General features: G+C 49.1%; 8 protein-coding genes across 16 annotated transcripts; 2 read left to right on the top strand and 6 right to left on the bottom strand.

Moving 5' to 3' along the window:
* Positions 1–1,737: 1,737 nt before the first annotated feature.
* FOXG_05377 (uncharacterized protein) lies at positions 1,738–3,249 on the bottom strand (the record flags this gene model as incomplete). Its single annotated transcript, XM_018383622.1, has 4 exons — positions 1,738–1,901; positions 2,174–2,256; positions 2,612–2,653; positions 3,116–3,249. 4 exons carry the CDS (start codon positions 3,247–3,249, stop codon positions 1,738–1,740), a joined length of 423 nt encoding a protein of 140 aa, XP_018240596.1.
* Positions 3,250–4,677: 1,428 nt separating this feature from the next.
* FOXG_05376 (3-dehydroquinate dehydratase I) lies at positions 4,678–9,237 on the bottom strand. 4 transcript variants are annotated; one of them, XM_018383620.1, is made up of 3 exons: positions 8,935–9,140; positions 5,071–8,467; positions 4,678–4,897 (listed from the first exon to the last, which is right to left on the bottom strand). In XM_018383620.1, exon 2 carries the CDS (start codon positions 8,107–8,109, stop codon positions 5,830–5,832), a length of 2,280 nt encoding a protein of 759 aa, XP_018240594.1. In that variant the 5' UTR covers positions 8,110–8,467; positions 8,935–9,140; the 3' UTR covers positions 4,678–4,897; positions 5,071–5,829. The 4 variants fall into 4 exon arrangements, with proteins under 4 accessions (XP_018240594.1, XP_018240592.1, XP_018240593.1 ...); XM_018383618.1 differs by having other exon boundaries at positions 4,745–8,467; positions 8,560–9,237; XM_018383619.1 differs by having other exon boundaries at positions 4,745–8,467; positions 8,686–9,237.
* A 1,521-nt stretch (positions 9,238–10,758) lies between these two features.
* On the bottom strand, positions 10,759–12,254 carry FOXG_05375 (uncharacterized protein). Of its 4 annotated transcripts, XM_018383615.1 has the most exons (4): positions 12,006–12,152; positions 11,642–11,958; positions 11,372–11,569; positions 11,056–11,235 (listed from the first exon to the last, which is right to left on the bottom strand). In XM_018383615.1, the coding sequence occupies exons 1-3, from the start codon at positions 12,027–12,029 to the stop codon at positions 11,479–11,481; spliced, it is 432 nt and encodes a 143-aa protein (XP_018240589.1). In that variant the 5' UTR covers positions 12,030–12,152; the 3' UTR covers positions 11,056–11,235; positions 11,372–11,478. The 4 variants fall into 4 exon arrangements, with proteins under 4 accessions (XP_018240588.1, XP_018240589.1, XP_018240591.1 ...); XM_018383614.1 differs by having other exon boundaries at positions 10,759–11,569; positions 12,006–12,254; XM_018383617.1 differs by lacking the exon at positions 12,006–12,152 and having other exon boundaries at positions 11,056–11,569; positions 11,642–12,000.
* A 625-nt stretch (positions 12,255–12,879) lies between these two features.
* FOXG_05374 (HAT1-interacting factor 1) lies at positions 12,880–17,995 on the top strand. 3 transcript variants are annotated; one of them, XM_018383611.1, is made up of 4 exons: positions 12,880–14,131; positions 14,185–14,423; positions 14,480–14,828; positions 14,891–17,995. In XM_018383611.1, the coding sequence occupies exons 1-4, from the start codon at positions 13,448–13,450 to the stop codon at positions 15,188–15,190; spliced, it is 1,572 nt and encodes a 523-aa protein (XP_018240585.1). In that variant the 5' UTR covers positions 12,880–13,447; the 3' UTR covers positions 15,191–17,995. The 3 variants fall into 3 exon arrangements, with proteins under 3 accessions (XP_018240585.1, XP_018240586.1, XP_018240587.1); XM_018383612.1 differs by having other exon boundaries at positions 14,185–14,828; XM_018383613.1 differs by lacking the exon at positions 14,891–17,995 and having other exon boundaries at positions 14,185–14,868.
* FOXG_05373 (uncharacterized protein) lies at positions 15,300–17,999 on the bottom strand. The gene has a single exon (XM_018383610.1). The coding sequence runs from the start codon at positions 17,835–17,837 to the stop codon at positions 15,642–15,644; it is 2,196 nt and encodes a 731-aa protein (XP_018240584.1). The 5' UTR covers positions 17,838–17,999; the 3' UTR covers positions 15,300–15,641.
* A 1,406-nt stretch (positions 18,000–19,405) lies between these two features.
* FOXG_19047 (uncharacterized protein) lies at positions 19,406–20,990 on the top strand (the record flags this gene model as incomplete). Its single annotated transcript, XM_018399224.1, has 2 exons — positions 19,406–20,232; positions 20,297–20,990. The coding sequence occupies 2 exons, from the start codon at positions 19,406–19,408 to the stop codon at positions 20,928–20,930; spliced, it is 1,461 nt and encodes a 486-aa protein (XP_018240583.1). The 3' UTR covers positions 20,931–20,990.
* A 6-nt stretch (positions 20,991–20,996) lies between these two features.
* FOXG_05372 (uncharacterized protein) lies at positions 20,997–22,593 on the bottom strand. The gene has a single exon (XM_018383609.1). It carries the CDS (start codon positions 22,290–22,292, stop codon positions 21,033–21,035), a length of 1,260 nt encoding a protein of 419 aa, XP_018240582.1. The 5' UTR covers positions 22,293–22,593; the 3' UTR covers positions 20,997–21,032.
* A 1,498-nt stretch (positions 22,594–24,091) lies between these two features.
* On the bottom strand, positions 24,092–25,154 carry FOXG_05371 (uncharacterized protein; the record flags this gene model as incomplete). The annotated part of the gene is made up of 2 exons (XM_018383608.1): positions 24,092–25,084; positions 25,149–25,154. 2 exons carry the CDS (start codon positions 25,152–25,154, stop codon positions 24,092–24,094), a joined length of 999 nt encoding a protein of 332 aa, XP_018240581.1.
* Positions 25,155–25,957: the final 803 nt, after the last annotated feature.

Genomic DNA, 25,957 nt, shown 5'->3' with positions numbered 1-25,957 from the left:
GCGATGAATGAACAGAAGTGGAGGTAAAATCAGGCACTACCTAGAGACTCCCGTAAGGTGCCTGAATTAGCGGACGCTTCGCTTAAGCATAGCGGGAACAGCGTTGTTTGGGGCTTGACTGGGGCTGTAAGGACCCTGTCTTGACAATGGAAACTAGGGGCGGGCGGGGACCGAATGGAACGGACGACAACCATGGCAGTTGCGATAGGTTAGTAGCTGCTTGTGCTTTTTTGGTGAGCCTGAAACTCTAGAGCGAGGATCTAGGAGTTTCTGTCACAAACATGGAAGCTTTTGTTGTCGTGGTCGACGTCCTGAGCAACCATCGCACGACATCCATCCAATGGCGTCACGTTTTATCGCATACATGCACCTGCATACAGTGTTTCGAAGGCGCAACTGAAGCTTGAAGGCTCCACATAAACAACCCAGACAAGAAGAGGTTCACCGGATTTGGCCTCGCTTCTCTAACTTGGTAGAAAACATGACAAAAACTATCAAACAGCTGAGATTAGCATCAGGCTTCTCTATCGTTTCCGCGAAGAACTTACAGACCGCTCGTTGACATCCCAGTTATGTATCATCCCAACTTCTAACCGATGGCTGTTGGTTGGTTCCATCGATTAGGGACAGGATCCTGGCTAGGTGCCTGGAGCCTGGGTATTCTTATCAATATCGGGCTCTCCTAAGTCGCAGTGCGTCGTTCCCGTACGGGTTGCTACCTTGATACTCTTGGTCCAGACTTATTTCATCTTCTGGGCCTCCTCTCTCACCTCAGTGACAGGCGGCATACATCGTATCCTCACACGGCCATTTCGAATCTCCAAAATGATCTTCCTTCCTCCCCTGGCCACGGCGCATAGCAACAGCAACGCTGGGACGTGTGGATATCTCCGGAGAAGTTCTTTCGTCCCCCTTGTAGTTGCTCCTGACTCGACCTATTATTACCAAGCGGAAGTTATCCATAAGAACTAGTGTCCACAGTTCGGAGCTGCATGATTTAGGCTTTCAAGAGTCGGCCGAGAGACTAGCGGGAGCAATAAGAATTAATAAGACTTCCTAAGCGCCACGCTCTACCCAAGTTAGTGGGATCCAGCGGCTGCTATTGTTGTTTATCAAGGTCATTTCCATAAACGCCCAGTCATCATTCCTATCTCTCAGGGGCTCTACGGCACTGATTATACAGGATGGATGTTCATTCTCCCAACATGACGTGAACACTCGAACAACACTCCACTCCGGCCGAGATGTCCCCTGGCACGCAGCAGGTTCAACGGAGCCGCAAGGAGCTATCGGCAACACCCTCCCAGCATTTCGATCTAGCTGAACTCTTCGGTTTTTTCTCTCATTCTCGGAGCACCCTTGAAACTGATCAGCAGGGCTGACTATCAACTAAGTTAAGTCGCATGATTTAGGATCGATACTGTACTGGCCCTGTTATAGGAGCTCACAACTATATCTTCGAAAAAGCAAACAAGACATGGGCGCATCGGACCTGCATATGTGGGGGATACACCAGCATCTTCTGCAGCCACAAGGCTTATATAAAGAACTGGCGCTTCATCATTCTCCATGTCTTGTTGATCAGGGCTGAAAGATTGGGGAGGACTAGATCTTGCCTCCTACTTCTTAGTTGTGGTCTCTTCTTTCCGCTTCATAGGCCATAGGCATGAGGCTAACATCCTGGCAGCCTGACAGGCCTGGCTAGTATCGGTGAGTGGTGCGTGCTTTTCGCACTTCTCATGGTACGTCGGCTCTGTCCCCCGATTTGGACCTTGAGGCCGCTTGAAACCCTGGGTTTGTGCATGGGTTTCTCAGTATCCTTGTCAATCCACGTTTAGGTGGCTTTGCCTCTGCCGCACCAGACCTCGCCTCGGCACCCTGTCCAAACCTCTCGAACTCTGCTATTGTGACGCAGTGGTAATCATCAATGTTCACACTAAAGACTGGCCAGTGCTTGAAAGTGTGGTATAGTCAATGCCGAGCGCATTGAAGCTTGATAAATAGGCTAAACCCAACAGGTTCCCAGCTTGCGAAGTCTCCACGGCTGTCAGACCAGAGCTTGGCACGGTGGTTTTCTAGAAGGGCAGTGTGCAAGCCTATCAATGCCGGTCCTCCCTGTCCTTTCCTGTCTCTACCGGGTACATCCACTTTACCCCAGGTGCTCGATTCGTACCCGGTATACGGAGTGGATTGGCTAAGTATCGAACCATTCTCACACTCCCAAGTCCTAAGCCTTTCGAACTTGTCCTTGCTGAGCTAATTAGCATACGAATAGCCAGCCTGAGTGGCTCACCTAAATATGAAACCAGTCCCGTATTTGGATGTGGCTTGTTTGAGATCATCGTCTTCACTTTCACAAACAAATGACGTGAACTTTACCACTTCTTGGTGGATTGCTGGGTTTCTGCTAGGCCTTACACGAAAACATATACTCTGCCAAACTCGGTGAACCTCCCTCCTGTGGGTATCTGGACAGCTACATCCTCAACTATGGACTCTGCACTAGTGCAGTGTCTTCTGCCGGAATAGAGGTGAGAGTGGGCAACGCAGAGAGCGCCGAACAGCCAGGAGCACTTGCATATCACGAAAGGCTATATCCATATCCACATACCTGTTACAAGGCACCAAATTATCTCCAGTCAATAATAAACGTCTGTAATCAACATCGTTCTTGGGACCTACATGTGCGTTGCGGCAACTCATTCAAAAGCTGTCCAAGATCTTGGCTCACAAGACTACGCTGCTATCGGCAACATGAGATGGGTCACAATATTGAGCTTGGATACAGCGAATAGTTGTGGAGTACAACTGATCAGTGCATTTTATATTCACCCTATATTCTGCGAAGTCGGCTTGGGCGCTCTCAGCTGCTCAGTAGTTGTCTCGACACTGCAGCTCTTAGGCTCTAGCTCATGATCAGCACTTGCACTTCTTGCCCAATTCCGCGCGCTCAATGACAGCTAGGTCCAGGACAAACAGATAGGATGCAAACTCTCAGTGGTTTCATTCTCCACCTAGAGGTGGAGGTTGTCCAGTTCGCTTGGATTCAGAATTCAGCTGCCGTTGTCAGGATTATTGAGCATGGCGGTTAGAACTGTAATCGTTGTGTTCTTACAACTCGAACTCCAGAGAATAGCGTATCATGTTGAATAGGCGATACAGGCAGCCGTCGTCAGGCATCGGACCTCCACACGTATCAGTGAGTCTGCTACCATAGCATTCGAGGTATACTCGCTCACTCGTTAACATGATGTCCATACACGACTAAGTACTCGAGCTAAGATCAGCTAACCATTTTGTATGTGTATCAATCAATCAATTCCATGTTGTGGAAGACTAACTATCACAAGATTTCTAGGACTTGTTGCTGGCTCTGAATGGCTTGAGCCTTGGTCGTGGTGATTTGTCGCCAGATTTTTATAAAGGTGCAAAGGGAATATACCAACGTATCGCTCGCCAGGGAATCAGAAGCTACGGCCATGTTCATCAGAGGCATTTTATTCATGGGCGCTTGAGATTGTCATTCCATACATACTTGTATGCACTGCATCATCTCTATCACATCCCCACCCGCCCCTGGAATGGCCTTGATGTGATCATGACTTACATTGTTAATCCAGTCACCGGTTTCCGTTCAGATCATCTGGGAAGACGGGCCTCGAAGCCTAACTAGACTCAATCTGATACACTTCAATCTTGATTTGCTATCGAGGCGTGTCGCGAGCCTCATGGCGGGGTTTGTCTCTCTGCAAGCCCCATGTGTGTGGGTTTGCAGTCTAGATGCCTCTCACTGCAGCGTTAGCATGTTTCCATATTCAAAGATGGCTGCAGCTTGGCTCAAACCAGGGGTCAGGCTGTCTGTGGCAAACAAACCAGTGCTGGCCACGCGTGAAGTGACGCTACGTACTTGTTTTTACCTTGTCAGGGCATCTGCAAAGGTCCTCTCATCATCTGAACTTACTGGGCCTTAGGGAGAACAACATGGTGTTGTTTCGTTCATCTCATCTCATCTCGTCTCGTCTCCAGTATGCATAGATATACACACAGTACATACAACATCCCTTTCACCTTTGTTCACGCCCCCTATTTCTTGCCTTAGGAAAAGGATCATGCCAAAGTCTTCTCCGATTTAATGTATACGTGTCCCAGATAGTTCATCAAAGGACACAAGATCCGTCTCCCCGCAACGGGGCGGCTCTTGACTTCTTACTTGTTTTGTTCAGGTGTTCATCCAACAATATACGTCCTACAGATTATGCGCTTGCCGGTCGGTATTAACACTTGTGACGTATTGGTTTCCATTCATCAAGGAAAATCAAGCCAAGGTTCATACAGAATAGAACTGCCGGATAAAATGTGCGTATTATCTGAACTCCGTTCATCAAGAAACTTCCTCCTTATCTCGAGTATGAGACGATATAATGAGCCCAGGATGGCTCCTCTTATCTCACCATGCCTTGTCTCATATGGGCAATCCTAAACTCGGCTACAGCATGATCTTTCTCTCTCTCTCCCTCTTTAACTGGGCCTTTACCGCCAATATCTTGAATAGAACCAAACATAGAAAATTCTATGGACCTTCTGGTATAGATACAGATACAGATACAGATACCGACACTCGCAATGAGGCAAATAGCCACCGACATGGACCAGGGTAAAGCAACCCCAACCAAGCGCCCTGAATCTCACACAGCGTCTAAACCCGTCTCACTCGAAGCCTGGGCAGATGCCTGCAAATGACAGATGAGGCATTTGGCAAGGGCTCCCGGAAACCTTGCGGGGCTACAGGACAAGTCTTGCAGCTAAAAGTTTATGAGAAACGATGGTGGTCCGTATGCAAAACATCAGCGAGTCTTAATCGAACCAGATAATGGCCTCGTTCTCAGATGGTCACAACCTGCCAAGGAGATGGTCAGCAGGGTGACGAGGATCCTCAGACTTTCCAAAACTTTGAATGAGTACACAAAAAGAAAATAACACCAAATAGTGGAGCAAAGTGTTTTCAAATCTCGTCATCATCTTGGGCTTCGGTGATATTTGCCAGAAGCGTCTATGTAATATTTGACTGACATATAGGTGATTTCCAACCCACTGGTTCTCGTATACATCTTGTATCCTCATATCGTAGTCAATCTTGCATGGGCAGGTCTATACTTAGATGGTTATAGCCCATAGTTAAAAAATATGTAACAGATCGGGAAGGTTCATAACGAAAAAAGTTGAACCTCCGCGCTCATATCTGTGGAGGTCGGCGGACCTAGAATTGGTGGTGACGGTTCACGCCGCCGCCGTTGCAATAAGAGCCCACTCTATAGGGGCCCCCTGTACGTGTTTAGCAGGGGTCGTCTGCACACCAGATCGGCATCCGTCCAAGATGCAACTCTGCGACTTTCTCTCACCCACGACAGCCGCCTAGAGCGGCTCATCTCGAACACCCCTATGACCGGAAGCCAGACCGCGATAAGTCTAATGTGGCCAAGACTCTCTTCGCTGGCAGACAGTCAAAAGAGAGTTCCCAGACGGTCTCGATGACAGTCGGCGCTTGGCGTCAGGAACCTTTGGCGCGCATATAACGGGGACAGTTCCTTGTTTGTTACCCGGCTTGGCCTTTTGTAGCGGAAGCCTCGTGGATATCTTTTGGCTTCAAGCGCCTAGCCTGGGGCGCTTCGGACATCCATCCTATTCTGTCGCCAATGCCCCAGAGTCGATTGACCCCGATAGCAGATGAGCCAAGCAGGTATCGTCACTGTTCTCCTTTCTGGCGAACTGGCGGGCTGCCTGTCGTCGGTGATTGACGTGATCTTTTTCGCAAATCTTGCGCCACTCCTTTCAAACGCCGTAGCGATGACTTCCGCTTGCCAGTCTAACGAAGCTATAGGGCACATTTTGTCCCACGAGTAACCTCAGGCTTTCGACCGTTGTAAATGCTGCGACATCGTCCGCTCCATAGGCAGCAAATCCGTTCCTCTCAGCGATGAGCCCTGGGTCAGAACTCTTCCTGACAGCTCCGTCTGCCAGGTCAAGAAACACCTTCTTCGTGTTGGTTGTTCCCTTGGGTCCGACTCCTCCAAAGGCTCGTAACAACATACCAACCAGATGACTCTTTTCCGAACCAAGAGCTGACACGATGACAAAAGGCGCACTGTCGTCTTCTACCGAGCGGGCACGTTGCAGACTTTCGAGGCTGATAAACGGTTCGATGGGAGGCGCATTTCGAGCAAGATTGCTAGGTGTACGGAAGCCAACAGTATAGATCTTGGAGATCTTGAGAGCTCTCATGGCAAAGAAGACAGGAGCTGCATCATCTGAAGAAGATGCCATGACAACAGCCGAGCGGCCGAAGTACGCAGATGGCGCCAGGTCTCTTGTAAGCGTGCTGAGAATACCCTTCCATCCAGCATTGTCGAATACAAGGGAGGTCGACGAGCCTAGACCAGACTGACTGCCGAGATCAACCGAGTCACTCTGCCGTTGTCGTGGACTTGATGGCATTGAGCCCGGAGATGACGATCTGGACGAGGTACCTGACTGGACCACGATGGTGTCTACAACTCCAATAACGCGAGCCGCCTCCGTTAAGATTGGCCCATTGCCACCGTTCAACCCAGCAAAGAATGGGCTAATCTTTGTCAATGCATTATGTGGTAGACCCGGGTTGAGATAGGCGCCTCCGAAATGTTTCTGATTGCACCATGTCTCTAAACTCCTTGGGTTGTTTGGATGTCTCTCCACAACTGCAAATTGATGCGGAAGACCCAGTTCGTTTATACACTTTTCATAGAAGGGAGCCTGCGGCGTGGCGTTTCGAGACGACGAGCTGTTGATGCCATAGATGCGCTTTCTTGGAAGCTGACCCAGAAGTGATAAAGCAGCATTGATCTCGGCAGCGCTCAATTGCCCGGGAGCAGCGATGAGAGGAAGAAGTGGGTGGGTAATAGGTGTGAAGACAGGGTTCAGAGTCCTTGAGAACTGGCCGACTTCGCCCATGTTGACGGCGGAGAATGGTGGCGCATTGGGGTACTCGGCACGCATCTTGGAACGGAAATACTCTAGCTCAAAGTTCTCGTTGTGTTCGTTGATTATAGCAATCATTTTGATGATATCCGCGTAGGGTATAGATCTTTGGAATACCTCCTGAGCATACGCCGACGGCCATCTGAAATTGCCTGAAAAGTCGTGGAACGCCGACATGATGCGCGAGTTTCCCCGCTGCTCATGGAGCTTCTTGCGGATCTCTTCTGGAAGCCAAAGTTCTACGTCGATGTATTCTACACCCCATTGAATCGCGCGGTAGAGGTATTCGTAGTACAGTTCGGGTTTGTCCATGGGGAACCTTCCATTCTCTCTTACACACCGTGTCGTGAAGATAATGGGAAGCTCTGTCCGCTGGCGGAGGAGCATGACCTGTTCTCCAACATAGCTGAGACTGGGAACTTCCGAATAGCTACCATCGCCAAGGGGTTCTCTAAGTAAATCAACTCTGATCTCAACCGCATCAGCGCCAACAGTTAGGATATCGATATTAGGCAGAGCGGCGTGGACATCCGGGAAGGTGGTGGAGATGAAATAGGTTCTTGGCTTTGCCATGAGAGCTTCGTGGTAGTTGATCTGACCCAAAGTAAATGAGATAAATCTAGCCAGGTCGCGACGGAAGAACGGGGATTCGGTATAGAGGAATTCGTAGTCGCAATGGGTGGAAAGTTGGGTGTCGGGAGGCATCCCTAGATTCACACAGTGAGTATTTATTGCAACAACGAGATTACGATTGCGCGCAGCAACGTCTCCTTTCGCTTCGTTTGCTGCGACTCCTACAACGAAACCAGAATCCTCAGACGAAACCTCCTCGAACCCATTCCGTGTTCTGCATGGCGTACCCAGCACCTCTGCGAAGACCGAGACGATGTGTTCTTGGCCTGGTCCATACACAATGACGACGATTCTAGAGTCTCCCTTTGCTGGTGTGCTTCCGAACGTGCTCTCGTTGACCATTACTGGACTCGAACTCGGCCGGTCGATGTGCATAGTGGTTGGTTCGGTGGCGCCATTCAAGGCAATTGAGGGCGTCGGTCCGGGAAGGGTTTCCGCTAATATCGATTGAACGGCGGCCATTTTGTATGGTTTCTTTTTTCGGTGCGGCAGAAACGTTCCACCTCGAGCTCCGTCGTTATTACAGCTTTGCCCTGAAGCTATTCGCAGTGTCCTTGTCTACACCGAATGCACTGCCGTCCCAAGCAGGCGCCTTGAATGCGCTGGAAGATGTTTCTCTTGATAGGAGGCTCGATGATTGATTTTCGGGACTTGGTCAAGTTCGTTATCGATTCTCGGTGGGTTTCTCGTATACGGCGCAACGTTCGACGTTGTCGCGATGAGGATTTTGGTATTAAATGGTAGAATGGCGGCGGTTCGTGCTTTGAGTTGCCGTTGTAGCTCCAATTCCAGGTCTGTTCAGAGAAAGTAGCAGGGAATTCTATATGGATTATTAGAATTGAGTCGCAACAAGTTGGATCTCTATGATGGTCGACAATGGTAGTTGTAGAGGGTAAAGAAGTGAGTGCGGACCCTTTGTTGTGGGGATGATTTCCCGAGTATGGGGTAAAGTTTGAGGTTTGATGAGAGAAGAGAAAGAGGAAGGTAGAAAGGATGGTAGGACTGTTTTGAGTTTTCTGGGGGGGGGTACTCGCTCACCTATGAATGAAGGCGACTAATCAGAGCAAGAATTATATGTCCTGGGGCTATAAGGCGCAGTGCAGGCAAGGCAGTAATAGCATGATGGGACGGATGGAGGTTGATGAGGGAAGTGATGCAAAGACTAAGACCAGGCCAAGACCCAGAGTATGTATGCAAAGTCGCTAACAAGTGCCAAGCGATGAATATTTGACCGATGGGATGGTGTTTGAGCCGACTCAGATGGTCGAAGCGAAACAAGGGACGTACATAGGCGGGATTGGATCCCTGACGATACCTGATGGAGCTGACGGACAAGGGCAGTGGATTGTCCTCAGTGGATACCTTCAGAGAACTGGAGACGAAGCGAAGGAGGCTTGGGAAGATGGAGACAGAGAAGACGGGATGGAGATGAGCAATGGATACTGAAGAAAGGCGTCGGTGCCGAAGACTGGTTATGAACCAGGATTAGACCGTTATCGTTGGTGGAAGGGAGACAATCAAGTCAAGCGGCGTGGGCGAGGCGATATTTTCCACCACCAGGCGACCGAGGAGACGCCCGTCTTGAGCTTGTCAACCGTTGTGTTGGGACATGGAGTAGAAAGTCTATCTGAGGCTGCATAATGCATATATCTTATCTATTGGGTAGGTACTACAGGTAGTCATGTCATCTGCGATATCGCTATGGATGGATGGTATGGAGAGGACACTCTGAGATTGTTTCTCATAATAATGCTATATGTTATGATATTATCCGTATGCTCATCGTAACTAATGCCAGGATGATCAACTATGGTTCCAATATATCCGTCGTGGGGGTTGGATTTGGGGTTGACCCAACGTAATTAGCTGTTTCGGTCAACACATCTATTTCCCGATCAAACCATAACTAGAAACTCTTCCCTTACCAGATCGTCACTCGCAATCTTCCTGGTGCCATGCAATATAGCAGCATGATATGCCATGGAATTCTGACCTCACTAGCGGCCGACCCTTGGCCCACGGGGACCAACACTAGAGAGAGAAAATGCATTTGCAGTGGACGGATTATTTGGGGGTTCCAGGTCCATGAACGGCATCTCGTCTTTTCTGACGATACTTTGATACTTTACAGCAAAATTCCTCAAAGGAATAAGAAAAAGCGCCACAAAGAGATGTAGTTCAATGGGGGTGGGGACCTGTCCCCGAGGGTCGAAGCTTTTGGACTTATAATTCTCCATAGCCTCTGATTGATGGAGTTTTCTGGACTGGAATTATCCTCCAATTAGATGTGGCAAGTCTCCGCATATTCCTCTGGTTAAGGTGTCGGTCCGCGTTTGTTTCGAATGGCTCCCACTTCACTCCTTGCCCTGGCTCTTGTTCTATGTTTCAAAGCCCCATGCGATACCATCAGCATGATAATGCCATCCATCGACCAAAGCCAAATGGACAGGTTGCACTCGGCGCAACGTTTATTATCTCAGGGGCCTATGACTAGTTATGCCCATGCCTACATATTGTCGCTACATATGTATGGCCTCAGGACGAGCATTAATCTAATATCCAATCCCAGCACCGCCCACTTTGTTTCTTAACACTGGCGTGATATTATCTTACTACACGGGATCTTCGTTTCGCTACAGAATATGTTTCGGTGGTAATCATTGGACAAGTACGCATCAGATGGACGGATATCGTCTCGCCGTTCTCTCCGGTGCTACGCTGCGTTAGTCTTCAGTGGGTAACGGCTATCTTGTTCAGTGGAGATCCCATGTCTCTCGTCTAAGTCGCGGCAAAGCTTCACGGGACGGAACACGAACGGAAAAGTTACAGAGGCTCGAAGGACGTTACGTATTCTTCTCATAAGCAATCTCCGCAGGACTTAATACTACGTCGTCGTCACGGGAGTTGGCTGTCTGTAGTTCATTCTGCGGTCGTATTTCCCAAATGTCGCTTGGACATGCTCCAAGTAGATAGATTCTTCCCAATCTGGTCAATGTGCCGGATATGCGCAGAAGCGGTTTTCCGTCTATAGTACATATCGCCAACAGCCACTAGGTCGCCTTTAAAAAGTCAATCTTGATATGCCGTTGAACGGTATTTCAGCGTCGTATCGTATATGTTTCTCGGCTGTTCTGTGACAAAACATTGGTTCGATACTCAGACTCTGATACATAAGACTTTCTTCTCCAGCTATAACGATCTCAGTATCGGAACTCTAAGTTTCCGGGGGCGCGTCTGTTACAGATACATTACTTGACGTGAAATCCTTACCCCCGTCGTGTTTCGTCAAATTCCTGACGTCTCCAACCCCATATAATCGGCCCAGGCTGAAGCATGGTCCCTTACAAACGGCTTATCGAGCCAGTTAGTCCACGAATGAGACAGGGCCAAATTCTACACATCTTGGCGAGGAATCACCACAGGCTCCAGAGCTCGCTTCTTAAGTTCTCTGCATGTCAATTTTTTCACGACCAAGCTTGTTAATTGGCGTCTGATACGACTCATGCGAGCTCATGTCAGTTGGTTCCGTCCAATAATTCATATAGCAGTGACAAACAAGACTTGGCTCTGCTTGGCGTCAAGCTTTGTCTAACAGCGGGTTGGTCAGCACAAGTTTTGCCGGGCGAGTTTACGTTTTTCTCTAATATTTTCCACCGTTCGGATATTTTGGATAATATTCTGAATCGCGATCATGGATTTGGGGTAAATTTTGAGAATTACATACATTATCAGAAGCAGCTTGAGTAGTATGGCATCATATCTTGGCTGAGATAAGCTACCTAGGTAGGTACTGAGTGACAAATGTCAACCTTATCTTCCCACGCTCACTTGTCATTTCTGAGACCAGAGACCGATCATGTTACCTTCGGTATCAATCACCCGAGCAAAATACCCCATCCCTCCTCCAATGGCCGTCTTTGGACTTGGCGACGGTTAATATGGATGCTCAACTCGCTTCAAGCTTTCCACCTCGTGATGGAGCGGGCGCACTTACACGGCAGTCTTACCACCAATCGCATTTGCCTTGGCCAGGGTCTCTTCGCAATCCAGTACGCATAGAGTTGGCAGGACGGGCAGAGCACCTGGTTTGTCGGGATTGTTGTTGATGACATGATATTCCTCGTCATGTTCCAGAAATGCCCCGTGGAGGGTCTTACCCTTGTTGAAGAAGTGCATACTCTTGACGCAGTCGCCGACGGCCTTCTGAGGCTCTGGTACAAACTCCCAGCCAAAGAGTTCCATGTAGAAGGCTTTGGCCCGAGGAACATCACGCACTGGAACCTCGAGCCAGCAAATTTGGCCGAGTGCTTCCTTGATTGAGGTTAGCTTGGCATGTTGTATGGTCACGTCGATACTACCTGGGCGAGGTTTTCTTCACACATTGTGGGTGACTGTTTTTTGAATTGCGATTGATATATGGCTCTGGTATAAGTTGAATGGTCTTCTTTTCAAGGAGCAATTGCCGCAGCACTCAAATATATACCTCGGGCTCCTGGCTACCTCCATTCTTGACAATTTTCTTACTTTGTTCCCAGCTATTTCGATCAATTAACGAAATTCCGTCAGAGGCTGTTGTTGCCTGATCATGGCTTGTCTTGGAGCCAATAGTTACCCCCTTGGCTGAGACTAAGGCACATGACCTGGCGTTCAGCTCGCGCCAAGATACCACGATGCAACGCGTGCCAAGTCGGGTCGATTAGTGAACTCTCGTTTTTACGCGGGGTTGAGTTCTCAGAGCTGACCAACTGTAAAATGGCGGAGTAAGACGGGTAAATTATTTGGGGATTTGTTGAGCCAAACAACATGGGTAGGACCAGTCTCATGAAATGATGTTCTGCTATAACAAAATGCTGGTCGTAAATTCTGGAAGGATGGATTGCATCGCAGCGGCTGAATGTTTTATTGATAGCCCCGTGGATGTCATGGAAATTCTTATGGCGGATAATTCGGGGAGTCCCTTGCCGGTTTGGGCACTGCTGGTCGCCATACACACAGCTCATCAATGTGGTTTTGGGTTTGTGTGTTGATGATTTGAACGTCCATGTCACATAAAGAACCATCAGAGACAGCGCCAGATATGTAAACATTCAGTCGACTTCATAGAAAACGCACAGGCTATACATCATCACAGTCCATTAGCATAGTCACATTAGCAAGCGATTGTCCGTGAATATAACTAGTACCTACGTCAATGCATTTCATATGATTATCTGCAGGGTAGGATCTATCACAGGAGCACTCATGCTAGGCGAAGGGCAAACATGTGATAGCCTCAAGGCTTGAAGTTCTCCCAAGGCTTAGCCTTTGTATGTCTGAGCCCCAAAGTCCAAAGGAACAAATGATGGGGCATAGGCCTTCAGTCACTCATGTTTGAGCATAGAATTGAGTATCCTATCCATCCATTAATAATCTCTCACTAAGAACAGTTGATGGAATTTCGATAGAGCTCAGCTCAGCTCAGCTCAGCTCATAACAACAGGAGCTCCAAGTTTCCCAGGCCCCCACCAACGCCATAGTCAGCCAATCAAACGCGCCAAAACCCATCCCTCAGCACGATGGCGCGTCATACCTTCCATAATCCATTGCGCCCATCACCTGGTCGCCTTTACCGTTGCTGGGTCGTCTCTTTTTTGGACTGTCGCAAACCTCCACCTGAGATACCAACTTTCAATCATTTCATCTCCCAACAACCACAAATTTCATTAGCCATCTGTCAAGTTTCGAAGTTGCCTTCGCTATTCTTTCCTTAACCCAATTGACTTTATCTTCTCATTTGACACGCATTCAGACCTGATCCGCAATGTCTGAAGCTACAGAGCAGACTGCGCCTGTCGTGGACGAGACGGCCAAGGCCATCGAAGAGCCCCAAGTTTCCTCTGAGAAACCGACTGAGGAGAGGCCAGCCGAAGAGACTGCGACCCCATCCGTTGATACTCTCGGTCCCTCTGATGCCCAGAAAGCTGCCGACCAAGCAGAGTCCACTACCATCACCCCCCTCATCGGCACCCCCAGCGTTGGCACCCCCAACACCGACTACCTCATCGCGAACGATCAAGATCCCAACTCTAAGAAGGTTACCATTGCCGACTTGTCAGCAAAGGGATCTGCCCTGTATGCCCACAAGAACTACGAGGAGGCCGCCGAGGTCTTCTCACGTGCCAGTGTTCTTCAAGCCGAAGTCAACGGCGAGACGTCACCTGATAATGCCGAGATCCTTTTCCACTATGGTCGCAGCTTGTTCAGAGTTGGCCAAAGCAAGAGTGATGTCCTAGGAGGTCCTGCTGCTTCCGAGAAGAAGAAGAGCGCAGAGAGCAAGTCCAAGAAGCCTGCGCAGACTGAGGCACAGAAGGTGACGCAAGAAGGTGTCGGGATTGTTGCCGAGCAGAAAGAGGGAGAGAAGAAGACCGAGGACATGAAGGGAGATAAGAAGCCCCTGTTCCAGTTTACTGGTGACGAGAACTTTGATGAGTCGGACGAGGAAGAGGTATGGAGCTTCCCTGAACCATAATTTTAGTAGCAGATACTGACTTGTACCAGGCCGAGGGCGAAGATGAAGAAGGGGAAGAAGATGATGACCTGGCCACTGCTTTTGAGATCCTCGACCTTGCCCGAGTCTGCTTCATGAAGAAACTCGAGCTTCTCGAACAGGAGGAATCCGAAACCAGCGGCAAAGGCAAGGAGGCTGCAGAGGGCGATTCGCCTACCGTCCGGCACGTGAAGGAGCGTCTTGCAGACACTCACGATGCCCTCGCTGAGATTTCTCTCGAGAATGAACGGTACGCGCAAGCCCCTACGGTTTTTCAGCTTTGTCCTAACCACAACATTCATACAGATACCCCAATGCCATTGAAGACGGCAGAACCTCGCTCAAATATAAGCTGGAGCTGTACCCTGAGGAGTCGGAGATCATCGCTGAAGCCCACTTCAAGCTTTCGCTGGCGCTGGAATTTGCTTCTGTGACAACTGCCGGTGACGATGGCGCAAATTCCAAGCGAGAGGAGATGGACCAAGGTCTGCGAGATGAAGCCGTCAAGGAAATGGAGCTCGCCATCAAGAGCTCAAAGCTCAAGCTTCAGAATAAGGAAGTTGAGCTGGCCACTATGGCCTCCCCCGAGGATAACGAGCTAGCGCGCAAATCCATCCAGGAGATGAAGGAAGTCATTGGGGACATGGAGCAGCGAGTGAGTCTTTGTGCCTCCTGGTCCTTTTGGGACGTTTTTGATCTCGTTTACTGACTGCCTAGCTCGTCGAACTGCGCAATGACCCCATTGACGCCAAGGACATTCTGGGTGCTGATGCTGGACCCATCGGTGGCATTCTTGGAGCTGCCCTTGGCGAGTCTGCTGCCGAGACCAAGGCCCGTGTTGATGAGGCTAAAAAGACAGCAACTGATCTTAGTGGACTTGTCCGCAAGAAGAACAAAGACGAATCTGCCGAGGAACCTGAAGCTGCACGCGTGCCTGAAGCGGAGACTAACGGCAAGCGAAAGGCAGAAGACCCTGCTGAAGATACCGAGACCAAGAAGGCCAAGGTGGAAGCTTAGGGTCGAGGTCAATGGTACTAGTTGGCTATTGTTTCAGCGGGAAAAATAACACAGGATGGAGTTCAGGGCATTGTCATATTGCGACGGAAGGAAAGGAACGAAAAGGATGGGATTTTGAAGCAGCCAAATGTTACTCTGAGTATATGGCAAAATGCAAAACTACAGCTCTTTGATGTACGATTAATTACGCGGGATTCTCGGCATAATGTACGGATTTAACAGGAAAGGTGTGAGCATAACTCATGAGTGAAGACCAGAACCACTACCTTCATCTTTTAGGCATTAACCAAGTCACTCAAACAGGAATCCAGTATGGACATATGAAATCTATGCAACAAACATGATAATGCGTTCTTATTAAGAATCGCTCGCAAGCCATGCAAACACCCCATCGTTACTTTTGAAACCCCGAACCAAACTGCAAAAAGGAATAATGCCCCTTGACCATCTACTACAACTTGAAATTGCCGCTCGAAGCAACCTTGGCAGTCTTTGCCTTCTTGCCATCCACGTCGGTGATTTCTCCCTTGCGGTTGATGACCTTGACGCCTCCCTTCTTGAGCTCGGCGATGGTGTCGCGCTGCATCTTGGCTCTCTTGCTGACAACCTTCTCGCCGTCGACACCTCCAGCCTTGCGCACGCGCTCTTTCTCGCGACGGCGCCGGCGGGCCTTGTCCTCGCGGGACATCTCCTGGCGGGCGACAGGAAGACCGGCCTTGGTGACGACCTCGCCGTTGGCTGCGTTGTCTGTGGCTCCAGCCTTGTAAACTTCCTGAGGAGCCATGCGACTGCTCTCGCCGGTGACGCCCTGGGCTGTTGTGGGCTGGGCATCCTCCATTGCGACGGTGGCAACATCCGCGACTACGGATAGTGAGGGTGCTGTGGGCTTGGGCTTGTAGTGCCATGAGCTGAGGGCGTCCAGACGAGCGCTGACGTCCTTCCACATAGCCTCAACTTCCTTCTCCTCGCGCTGAAGCTTCTCGTCTGATTGGCTGACATAAGTGTCTGGGTTTGTATTCTTGACGTGCTCTTCCTCGTAGATCTCGGCCAGACCCTTTGTAGCCTTGGTATCATCGAGTTCGACAAGACCACGACGAGTACCTGCGGCTGCACCCTCGGTATCAGGACGTCGGCGAATAACCTCGTCGAACTCTTGAGCGAGAATACGACGCTTGATGAGATCCTCAATGCTTTCACTGACCTCAGGAGTGATGACAGGCACGGGCTTGCCAACATGCTCGAAATCGAGATCCTGCTCCAGTAAAGAGTTTACAGGGCGGTCAACTGCAGCAGCTTCACCAGAGAGAGTCCACTCACGCTTGGCAACGGATGCAGCCTCAAGCTTGCGGATCTCTTCAGCAAGCTTGGCTTGTCTCCGCTCGTGAGCTGAGCGTCTTGACTTGGGATCTCCAGCAGAAACATCGGAGAGAGCATCGTCCGAGTCTTCCTGTTCTGACTCGTCGTCAAAGAGATCTCTGCGAACATCGGCCATGGCTCTCTCAACGTCGGCATCGTTTGGCTGCTCGGGCTGGAACTTGACAGACTTTTTGGGCTTACCGCCATTCGACTTTCGAGGCGGAGGCGCAAAGAAGTCCTTATAGTAGACATCGTTGGCATTGAGACCGTTGTCGTCGTCATCCACAGGCTCATCCATATCCATGGCCTCATCCTCACTGTCGCCTTCTGGGGCATCGAGAGCCATGTCGCCAAATGTAGGGCCGTCCTCCTCATCGTCATCATCTTCATCTTCAGAGACTGGCTCTTTAGCAGCCGTCTTAGACTTTGAACCTGTTGTAGGAGGAGCCAGAGGATCCGCGTCCCAGTTGATCTCCTCATCGTCGCTTGCTTGATCCGTGTAGGGATCTCCCTTTGCGTCCTGCTCCTCGAAATATTGTGTTTGTCTGTTGAAATCGTCGAGTGAGAAGAAGCCATCGTTGAGACCGTCGGGATCCTCCTCATACTCTTCAACCGGCCCATCCACACCCTCGTCTTCCTCACCAACTTCCTGATAATCGTCTCTGCCTTCTTCAATCTCCTCTTCGTCATCTTCCCAGTCGTCCTCTTGGCCATCTTCTTGAGCTTCGCCCACTGATAATTGTTCCTCCTCGTCTTCGGATCCATCCTGATCGCTCTCGTCGTCGTCCTCGGAGTCTACTTCGAAGCCATCCTCTCCAAATTCGAGCGTCTTGGAGTCTGATGCATCAGCACCATTGACGGCAATCTCCTTGCGCTCCTCCAACCCTGCCAGCGCCTCTTCTGAATATTTCAAGACACCGCCAATAATTCTCTTGGCCTGCTGCCAAACCTGGCCGGTCTCGAACCCATCGATATAGACCTTGCGCATTTTAAGGACATCCTCACTATTTGCAGCGCCTCTCTTGCGCTTGCGATTTTCCTTTAATCTCTCCTGCTGCTCATCCCCGACTTGTGAGGCAAAACCTTCGAGAGTGTGTTTGACGAGGTTGAGAGAATCGGCTGGGATGGAAGCTGTGGGTTGAAGAAAAGCGTGTCGCTTGCCGTCGGCTAGGCTTTCTAAAAGGGCCAAGACGTGGCTATTTGTGAGAGAATCGGGAGCAGCCATTGCGGGCGGCGCGGCAGTCAAGGTATGTGAGGTCGAAGTGAGCGATGGCGATGTCTGGACGGCCATGCTCTGGAGCTTTTATCGGAAGCAGAGCTGATTTGCACTGCTTTTTACCGCGATAAGCAATGGTACATAAAAGTCGTGGTGTTGCGTGCGATTGTCGTGGTGTGCGATGACTTTGATAAGTCGAAGCTGAAGACGAGTCAAGATGAAGCGAAAGCGATCGATGGCAGGAAAAAATTTGGGAGACTTGGGCGAGGCCCCGCGACGGGAGGAATCTGGGTGACTTGATTGGCCAATCTGCCCATGTCAAGAATCGCGATAAGAGATAAGACATGAACCCTTTGATCGATTCTGAGAAGAAATACGTCTTTTTCTAGGCCTAGCAAGAAAACGACATATTAACTATAATATCAAAACGGTTGCTTTACTACTATAAGCATAAGAATATTCGTGACTAAAATGATAGGTTATCCCACCTCAAGTATACAGATACCCTTATGTTAAGGGAAAATTTAGATGCCTTGACGACTTCTGATCGCTAGGAACTTGAGATAAGATGGCCATCATTTGTTTTTAGTAGGTCAAATATATAGAGTGAGATCGACTGATACCTGCTATGGATTTTTCTTGCGTCATCGACATTCCGTCTTGTTCTTATAGAAGTACATCTTCTACTTCTCCAAGGAACCTTACCTTAGTAAGGCAAGGATGCGACACTTGATTGAGAACTAACAATAAGAAGAACTGTTGAAAGATCCGAGCCAGTTATTGAGTCAGATTGTCCTTTTCTTCTTGTTTTTCTTCTATAACGGAAAAAAAATTAGTAAAGAAGTACTGCCTCTGGTTCACTAGCAAGTTTTCCTAGAGCGATCACGACTCGCTTCTTCGTCTCCTTCGTCTTGATATGAGAATACTTCTAGGCGCTTTACTCATGGCATCTTCAGTTTCTATCCAATGCTTGGAGACGTATACGCATGGCTATCGTCAATAAAAGCTTTGGAAAATTGCGGTTCCTTTTGAACGTGGTTCGCAGACTGTTAAAGTCTGTAGAGCCTAGACCACGAAACTATTGATAAAGCCAAAGAAATGGCGCTGCAGAATAAAATTGTCCTCAAGTCCATAAACGGCCTAGTATCAGTCCTTTTCACCACTTCAAGATCTGTGTACCCCTGACGCTATGTCACAGCCATATCCTATTGATTGTAATTATTCCTTGTTAAATCAATAAGCTGGAGTCCGATGGATCTAGTAGCTTGTTTTATTTGGTTCCCCTTTGTTCTAAACGCATCTAGAATTGCGCTTCTAGATATGGTTATTTCTTGATAACCACTTTGGTTGGACAAAAAGGGACACTCGCCCACCAAAATCATGTACAATAGAGTAGATGCCTACTCGTTTTAAAGACGGATGCGGATATGGTGACCTCAAAGGTGCTTGCTGCTGTATTAACAGCATCGAGCTTCTTTGTTGCTGAGGCTGGAAAATGTAAACCACATCCCCACCCTGAGTATATATCACTTTTGTCGTTGATCTTAGATACCTCAAGGGTGATCGGTTCTAAAACTGAAACCACGGAGAGTCTGGATGCTTCATATTCAACAGACCTTTCAAGTTCTACCGGTGCTGTCGATATGGGGTCAACAACGTTGGGTGGTTCTTCAACTATAACTTGGCCGCAAACCACAACGTTGAGTGCAAGCTTTCCGGACTATACAGCCTCTGTCGACCCTACAGCTATTTCTGATTCTGAGTTCGATTCTGAGACTTCGACTTCGCCAAGTAGTTTTAGTTCAACCTTGGCTGATGTAACGACAATCGAGGATTCGACTACCACGAGGGCCACTATCACCATCTCTACTGATAAATCGGAACTAAGCAACAGGTTGACTTCAGCCAGCACCTCTGACTCAGGCGTTATTAGTGCTTCGATTGATACTACTGATACAGAAACTTCAATCATTCCCACCACATCCAACAAGTCGACTGCAATCGCCGATACAGCTACCTCTGCTCACTCAACTTCAACCGAGCTTAGAACATCGACTGACACTACCGTATCATATGCAACAACCGGGACAGTCAGTTCAGGAGACAGTAGGGTATCAACCGATACTTCCACTACTGATATCACCACATCCAACGGACCTACTACAACCATTGATGCCACAACTGTGACTAGTGAAGCACCCACAAGCATTGACGCCACCACAACCCTGATTACATCCTTATCGTCATCCGAAAGCACGTCGACAACAGAGAGCCTATGGACTTCAACAACCTCATCAGCATCATGCCCCGTTGTCTCAGCTTCTATCGAAGACCCAAGCTTTGAGGGGGACAATACGGGCGAGAACAGATGGGACTATATGGGGCAGTTCGCCGGTATTGCTGTACCATTTCAACAAAAGAGTAGCACCTCTCAGGACGTACCGCGTGCTCACAGTGGCGAACAGTTTGCGTAAGTCGAAACAAAACAGCTCTCCCAGACTCCATCACAGCTAACATCACATAAGACTTGTCAGCTCAGGACCAGGCTCTGCCCTTGGATCTGATATGTGGAGGCCCATATCCCTAGACTCGACAAAGAAGTACCAAGTCTGGTTCTCATATGCTCCTGTCTCTGACCCTGATCAAGATTGGGATTTTTCCTTCATCATCGCCACTCAGAGATATGGTCATGTCCACAAAGAGACTGTCTTTGTTCCGAAAGGCGCTCCTTTCAAATACGTTCAACGCACTGCGATCTTCCAAGGAGCAATGGACGACCACCTCTATGCCTTTATCAGAGTTAACAACCAGGCTGTCGCTCGTTATGTAGCTATCGACGACATCTATGTGGGCGAATACAAACCGGCCTGTGCCGTTCCAACAGAGACTACTAGTCTCTGCGGTGGTACTCAGGGAAATTTCAACAGCAATGGCCCAAATTACAGATCCATGTCGATGTTTCAGGGGAGCGTCGAGATGTGTGCCCGAGCATGTCTGGAGGATGAGAGCTGTGTGGTATTTGGCTGGGTCGTTTCCCAATATTACAAGAACTGTTACCTTTCATCGACCCCCAAGGAGAGTATTGGCATTTCGGCTAATGACAGAGGAGCGAAGTTCTATGATCGATCTTGCGGGCAATGCTCTCAGCTCGAATGCTTGCCTTATTAGTTACCGATGGATTGATTCATGTTCATATCCAGAGGACAAGTGGACTGTTGGACAAGACAGTAATATCAGATAACATAGTATAGAATAGTTGACTTGCCCCAGTCACTTCAGCATAGCCTCCTCAAAGGGGAACTTTGACAAAACCTGAATCCCTGTCTCGGTGATTAGGACTTGTTGCTCCAGCTTGACACCCTGTGTACCACCCTCCTTGCCAATATAACTCTCCACGCAAAGTACCATACCCGGCTCGATAGCACCATCATAACCAGCATCTGGGAAATCTCCTCGATGATACAAATACGGATACTCCCCCGTAAGCCCACAGCCATGGGCCGAGACAAAATACCGGTTGGCCCAATACTGCTCGGGAATATCCCACGCGAGATCTGCATACTCGCGAAAGGTCAAGCCCGGCCTGAGGATGCTCATGTTGTGATTAACCTGTGCAAGTGCAGTCCTGTACAGCTCTTTTTGCTCCTCGGTAGGAGGATCTGGGCCAGCGTGAAACGTTCGTGAGAAGTCAGAGTAGTATCCATGGCAACCGACTACGTCTGTGTCTAAAGCCACGAGGTCGTTCTTCTGGATGACATAACTTGCTGACTCCTGGAACCAAGGGTTTGTTCGTGGTCCAGCGCCGAGGAGTCGAGTCTCGACATAGTCTCCGTTCTGCTCAATTACAGATTTGTGCATGACTGACCAGAGTTGGTTCTCCGTAAGACCTGGTGAGACTGCATCGCGGAGTTTGCCCACAGCGACCTCTGTTGCGCGAAGAGATGCGACAATGCATTTGACCTCCTCAGGCGATTTGATAGTCCTTGCCATCTCTATGGCTTGTTGAGCATCCACAATGTTGAGGCCGAGTTCCTTGAGGGTGATAGCAACGTTTGCATTCATACGCTCCAGACCAAGTGTCGCATTCCGTTTTCCAATAAGACTCTCAACCAAATCAGCCATCTCTTGTGCCCATTTCCTCTCCTTATCGTGAATCTTGGGGCCGCTGCTCGTAAACGTGACAGACTTTGCTGTGCGGACTTCATCGACAGTCTCGTAGCCTTGAGCCAAGTGAAGGCAGCCCGCAAACTCAAACATGATGGATCGAGTTGCCGTGAGGAGAAGATACCGCGTGGGAGGGTTCCGTGCTGTGAAGACTTGCATGTTCCGAGTACCAGTCACATAACGAATGTTGACGGGATCACTGATGATGGCAGCGTCGAGGCCATATTTGACCATCTGGCTTCGTGTACGATCAAGACGATATAGACGAACTGCCTTGAGATCTATCCCCTCACTCTCAGGGGCTCGATCCAGGAGAGCCAGATCTGACAGATCAGTTCTCTCAGCGTGCCAATCAAAGTTTGCCATCGTCGTATTCGATACCTAAGAAGCTATACTCTTGCCCTCTCCTCTTCCCTCCTTGAGCCGGTCTTATAGGAAACCCATCCTCGCAGAGAAGAGGGGTTCGGATTGACAACCCGACTCCGAAGCAAGCACATGTGCTACCCAAGACTGTGTTGTGACTCCCCCAACTTTCTTTCAGATTGGCTTGTTCCATCAAGACCTGCTAACTTGGTTTGTTGGGGGTAATATCAGATAAGTGTCCTCGTCACCATCACCACTGAGGCCACACGAGTACCTCTGGTAGCCTTTTACCCCTCAGTCTGTGTGTCGAAGTCGCGTGGAACCAATTGAAAGGATATAGTGACATACTTCCTTTGTGAGAGAACCCGTAGACTAAGCATCAGACATGGCTCATCCACGTTAACTCTAACGATGCCATATGCTGATGGAAAAGCCTTTCGGATTATATAGACTGGCTACGGGTTCCTTTCCCGAAGTCAGCTGTCACGTTCGGCCGAACCTTATCTCTAAATACACACCAGAGAGTAACTATACTTTGTGAACCCTCGAGGTAACCCCGGAAGTAACACAGCTACATGATACATATACCACATCCAGTCACCGACCAGAACCTCTTCGCCACCAAAATCAAAATCAACAAAGAACCCACGACGGACTCAAATATATGCCGTCGAGAAGTCAAACGGCATACTATCAATGGATCATCTTCGTGGGATGCTCAAGTGCTTGAACAGCCGGATAATTTCAAAGTTCCATGGCAGCGGTTGATACAGAAATCGGGATGTATTTGAATATCGCTGTCATATACGTAAGACACACCTGGCACCATGCTCAACCATAAACTCATGTCAAAGATAGTTCAAGCCAGATTTGAATGCTTGGCCGTGTTTGCGCACCGAATGAACCCTAGGTGTATACAGCTATTTGCGTCATCTTGTCGGATACACACGTGTCTTTTTACGCATAGACTTGCTCTCGATTAAACTCAAGGTCGAGGAAACAATGATCACTTTTAAGTAAGGTACTTATCCAGGACTGATGAGTAAAGCCATTGGGAATTTGAAATCATGAATTCGCAGTATCGTGTCAAAGCAATTACCAGCCTGACCAGCCCATGGCATGCATCCCCCAACCCATCATGTACATCATCACCGTAAAACCAGGTCGTTACTCTCACCCGAATTCCCATGCCGCCAGCGCCAACTATCATCCCATGCCGTTCCTAAACGAGACGACACCGACACCGAGCAACGATTTCTCATCATACATCCAGGCATAGCCATGTCAGGCGGTAATCCAATCAAAAGCAGCCAAAGCCAAACCCAGGTTAAAGGATATAGAATAACAGTGCTTGAAAAAGAAAGGAGACAGAAAAAAAAACAGAAAAAAAAAGGTCCAATAATTAGAACAGAGAAACCTGCAATCATCTCCAGGAAATAGCAGGTTGACAAGCAGAACCCGAAAACGCCTCATGTCGCGGAATTCCAGCCGCTCTCACCGACCAGAAGCCTAACCGGGCCTCACAGTTTCATACTAAGCAAATGGCATGTCGAAAGAAAAGAGCATGACGCAAGAATGCCCGTGAAATACGAAAAAGCGAAGCAAAAGTCGTGTGCTATTTAGCTTCGTTCGTCTCGATTTGTTGGTATCGAGCAACCCTAGTTGAGATTAGGATAGTGTTGAATGTTGAAATAATGCAGCAAATAATGAATTCAGAGAAATGCGGCTGATGGTCGGTTTCGAACCGAAGAGGCCGTTTCTTGAAGAACCGATCCATCATGACGATTTGGATCAAATCGACCCTAGATCTCCATGCGACCCGCGACATCATCGCTCATGGACCTGTCAGGACTGCTATCGAGCATGTCCATATCCTCGATATCCTCGTCGAAGTCTTCATCTGAATAGGCAACGAGATCTCCGTTCTCTCCGCGATTCCAGAAAAGACCGTCGTCATTGAGCTCCTCGTCGTCCTCATTATATGGCACTAACTCAGCATCTTGATCACCAAGCCAGTAGTTGGCGCGTTTCTGCGCGCCAGCTGATTCGAGATCCCGTTGGTTGCTGTGGTTCCTGGCCAGATTTGTGGGTCGGAGAGTTGGGCTATGAGACGAGATAACTGGCACGACGCGGACGTAGAGATATGCCACTCTTTTCAAGGTACGGTTGAAGAAGAAGTAGTGTGAAGCCCAGATTGCACTCTCGTCTTCTTCAAAAGGGTCGCTCTCGGGGTTGTAGCTGAAAATAGTACACTCGTTGAGGTGCATCTCCTTGTCGATCAGTGACCAGCATTGGGGCCCCCATATCGAGCTTGTCTCACTGCCTAGCGAGGAACCGAGAGATTTAGGCTCAAAGTTAGGTCTTACGTTCTGGAGAATTGAATCGAGGTTGACCATGACGCGACGCAGGTTTCGCTCGCGTTTGAAGTCGTTGGGTCGAAGGACATGAGAGAAATCGTAGTGTGGGTGACTCGCATTCAGCGTCGCGATAAGGTATGCAAATGTCTTGCGACTCGAGAGCTCGGACAAGGGGCCGAAAGCACTTGAGTGTGAAAACAGCTGCATGCTCGGTGATGTAGCAAGCATGTGAGCACGCTCAGGTGGTGATAGGCTGGCGCCGAGCTTGAGAAGGGCTTCATGTTGCGAGTTCAGATCGTTGTCGATGTTTTTGTAGAGCTTCTTGTCGGAACCCGTTGATTTCGTTGTGTAGAGATCGCATCCACCGGTCACGCTGCAGTCGGGTGTGTTGAAGTTCAGCGCGCTCGTCACCGCTTCGAAGTCTTGTACTGGTAGATACTGGATGTGCGCGTTAGCATGTGTCGGACGAGGGGCTCCTCCGTGGGGTCCTGAGGTTGCTAACCTTCATCTTGGAGGTGGAGGAGCAGTTTGGGGTCGATTCTGCGGTGGAAATGTTGCGGTGTTGATGCGCTGGACCGTAAATGCGTGATGCGACTGACTGATTGAGGGAGCAGTCAAGGGAACAGATTGCGTCAGCGTGGAGTCGCGGTGGGCCGGAGTCGGATGGTGACAGTTGTCGCGATATGGGAAAGATGGCGGTAAGCGTACGATGGCCGATGTCATAAAATACAACGTCGAAATCGGTTGCGACAATCGATATTGCTGCGATACGGGGTATTGATGATTGAGGAGAAAGAGGGGGATAACAGTGTGAGGGTGAGGATGATTGAAAGTGGGCGGAAGGAAGTCGGGAATTAAAGATCGCCGGAGTCAGGAGCAGGTACAGTTCGGGAGGGGCGAGGTCAGGAACTTAAATCGCGGTGGTAACTTTTAATGCCCTGGACGGAGTAATCGGCGGCAGATTCGTTACTGTAACGTTGGGAGATACAGTGCAGCCGGCAAGGACCCTGAGAATCTAAAAGACCGGAGATAAAAAGAGATTGGTTGGCGATGACGGAAGATAATAATAGGCACTGATCAAGATTGGACAGGAGATTGCCGAGAACCTGGTCGATTCAATTGATGATGGAAGGGGGAAGTGTTGGATAGAGATAAGCAAGTAACAGGGTTGAGTTTGAGTTGATTAACACATGTGAATAAGCAATAAGCAAACAGATAGGAACCTGGTTAGTTTGTGAGACCAAGGAAACACAAGATGACTGATTGAGGGGCCGCAATTGAACGGATGGATATGGATAGGCTTTGAGTTAA

The sequence above is a fragment of the Fusarium oxysporum genome, chromosome 7 (genome assembly GCF_000149955.1).
Source record: "Fusarium oxysporum f. sp. lycopersici 4287 chromosome 7, whole genome shotgun sequence".
NCBI lineage: Eukaryota > Fungi > Ascomycota > Sordariomycetes > Hypocreales > Nectriaceae > Fusarium > Fusarium oxysporum.
Note: the sequence above shows the minus strand (reverse complement) of the source record. Positions and strands in the feature narration are given on the sequence as shown.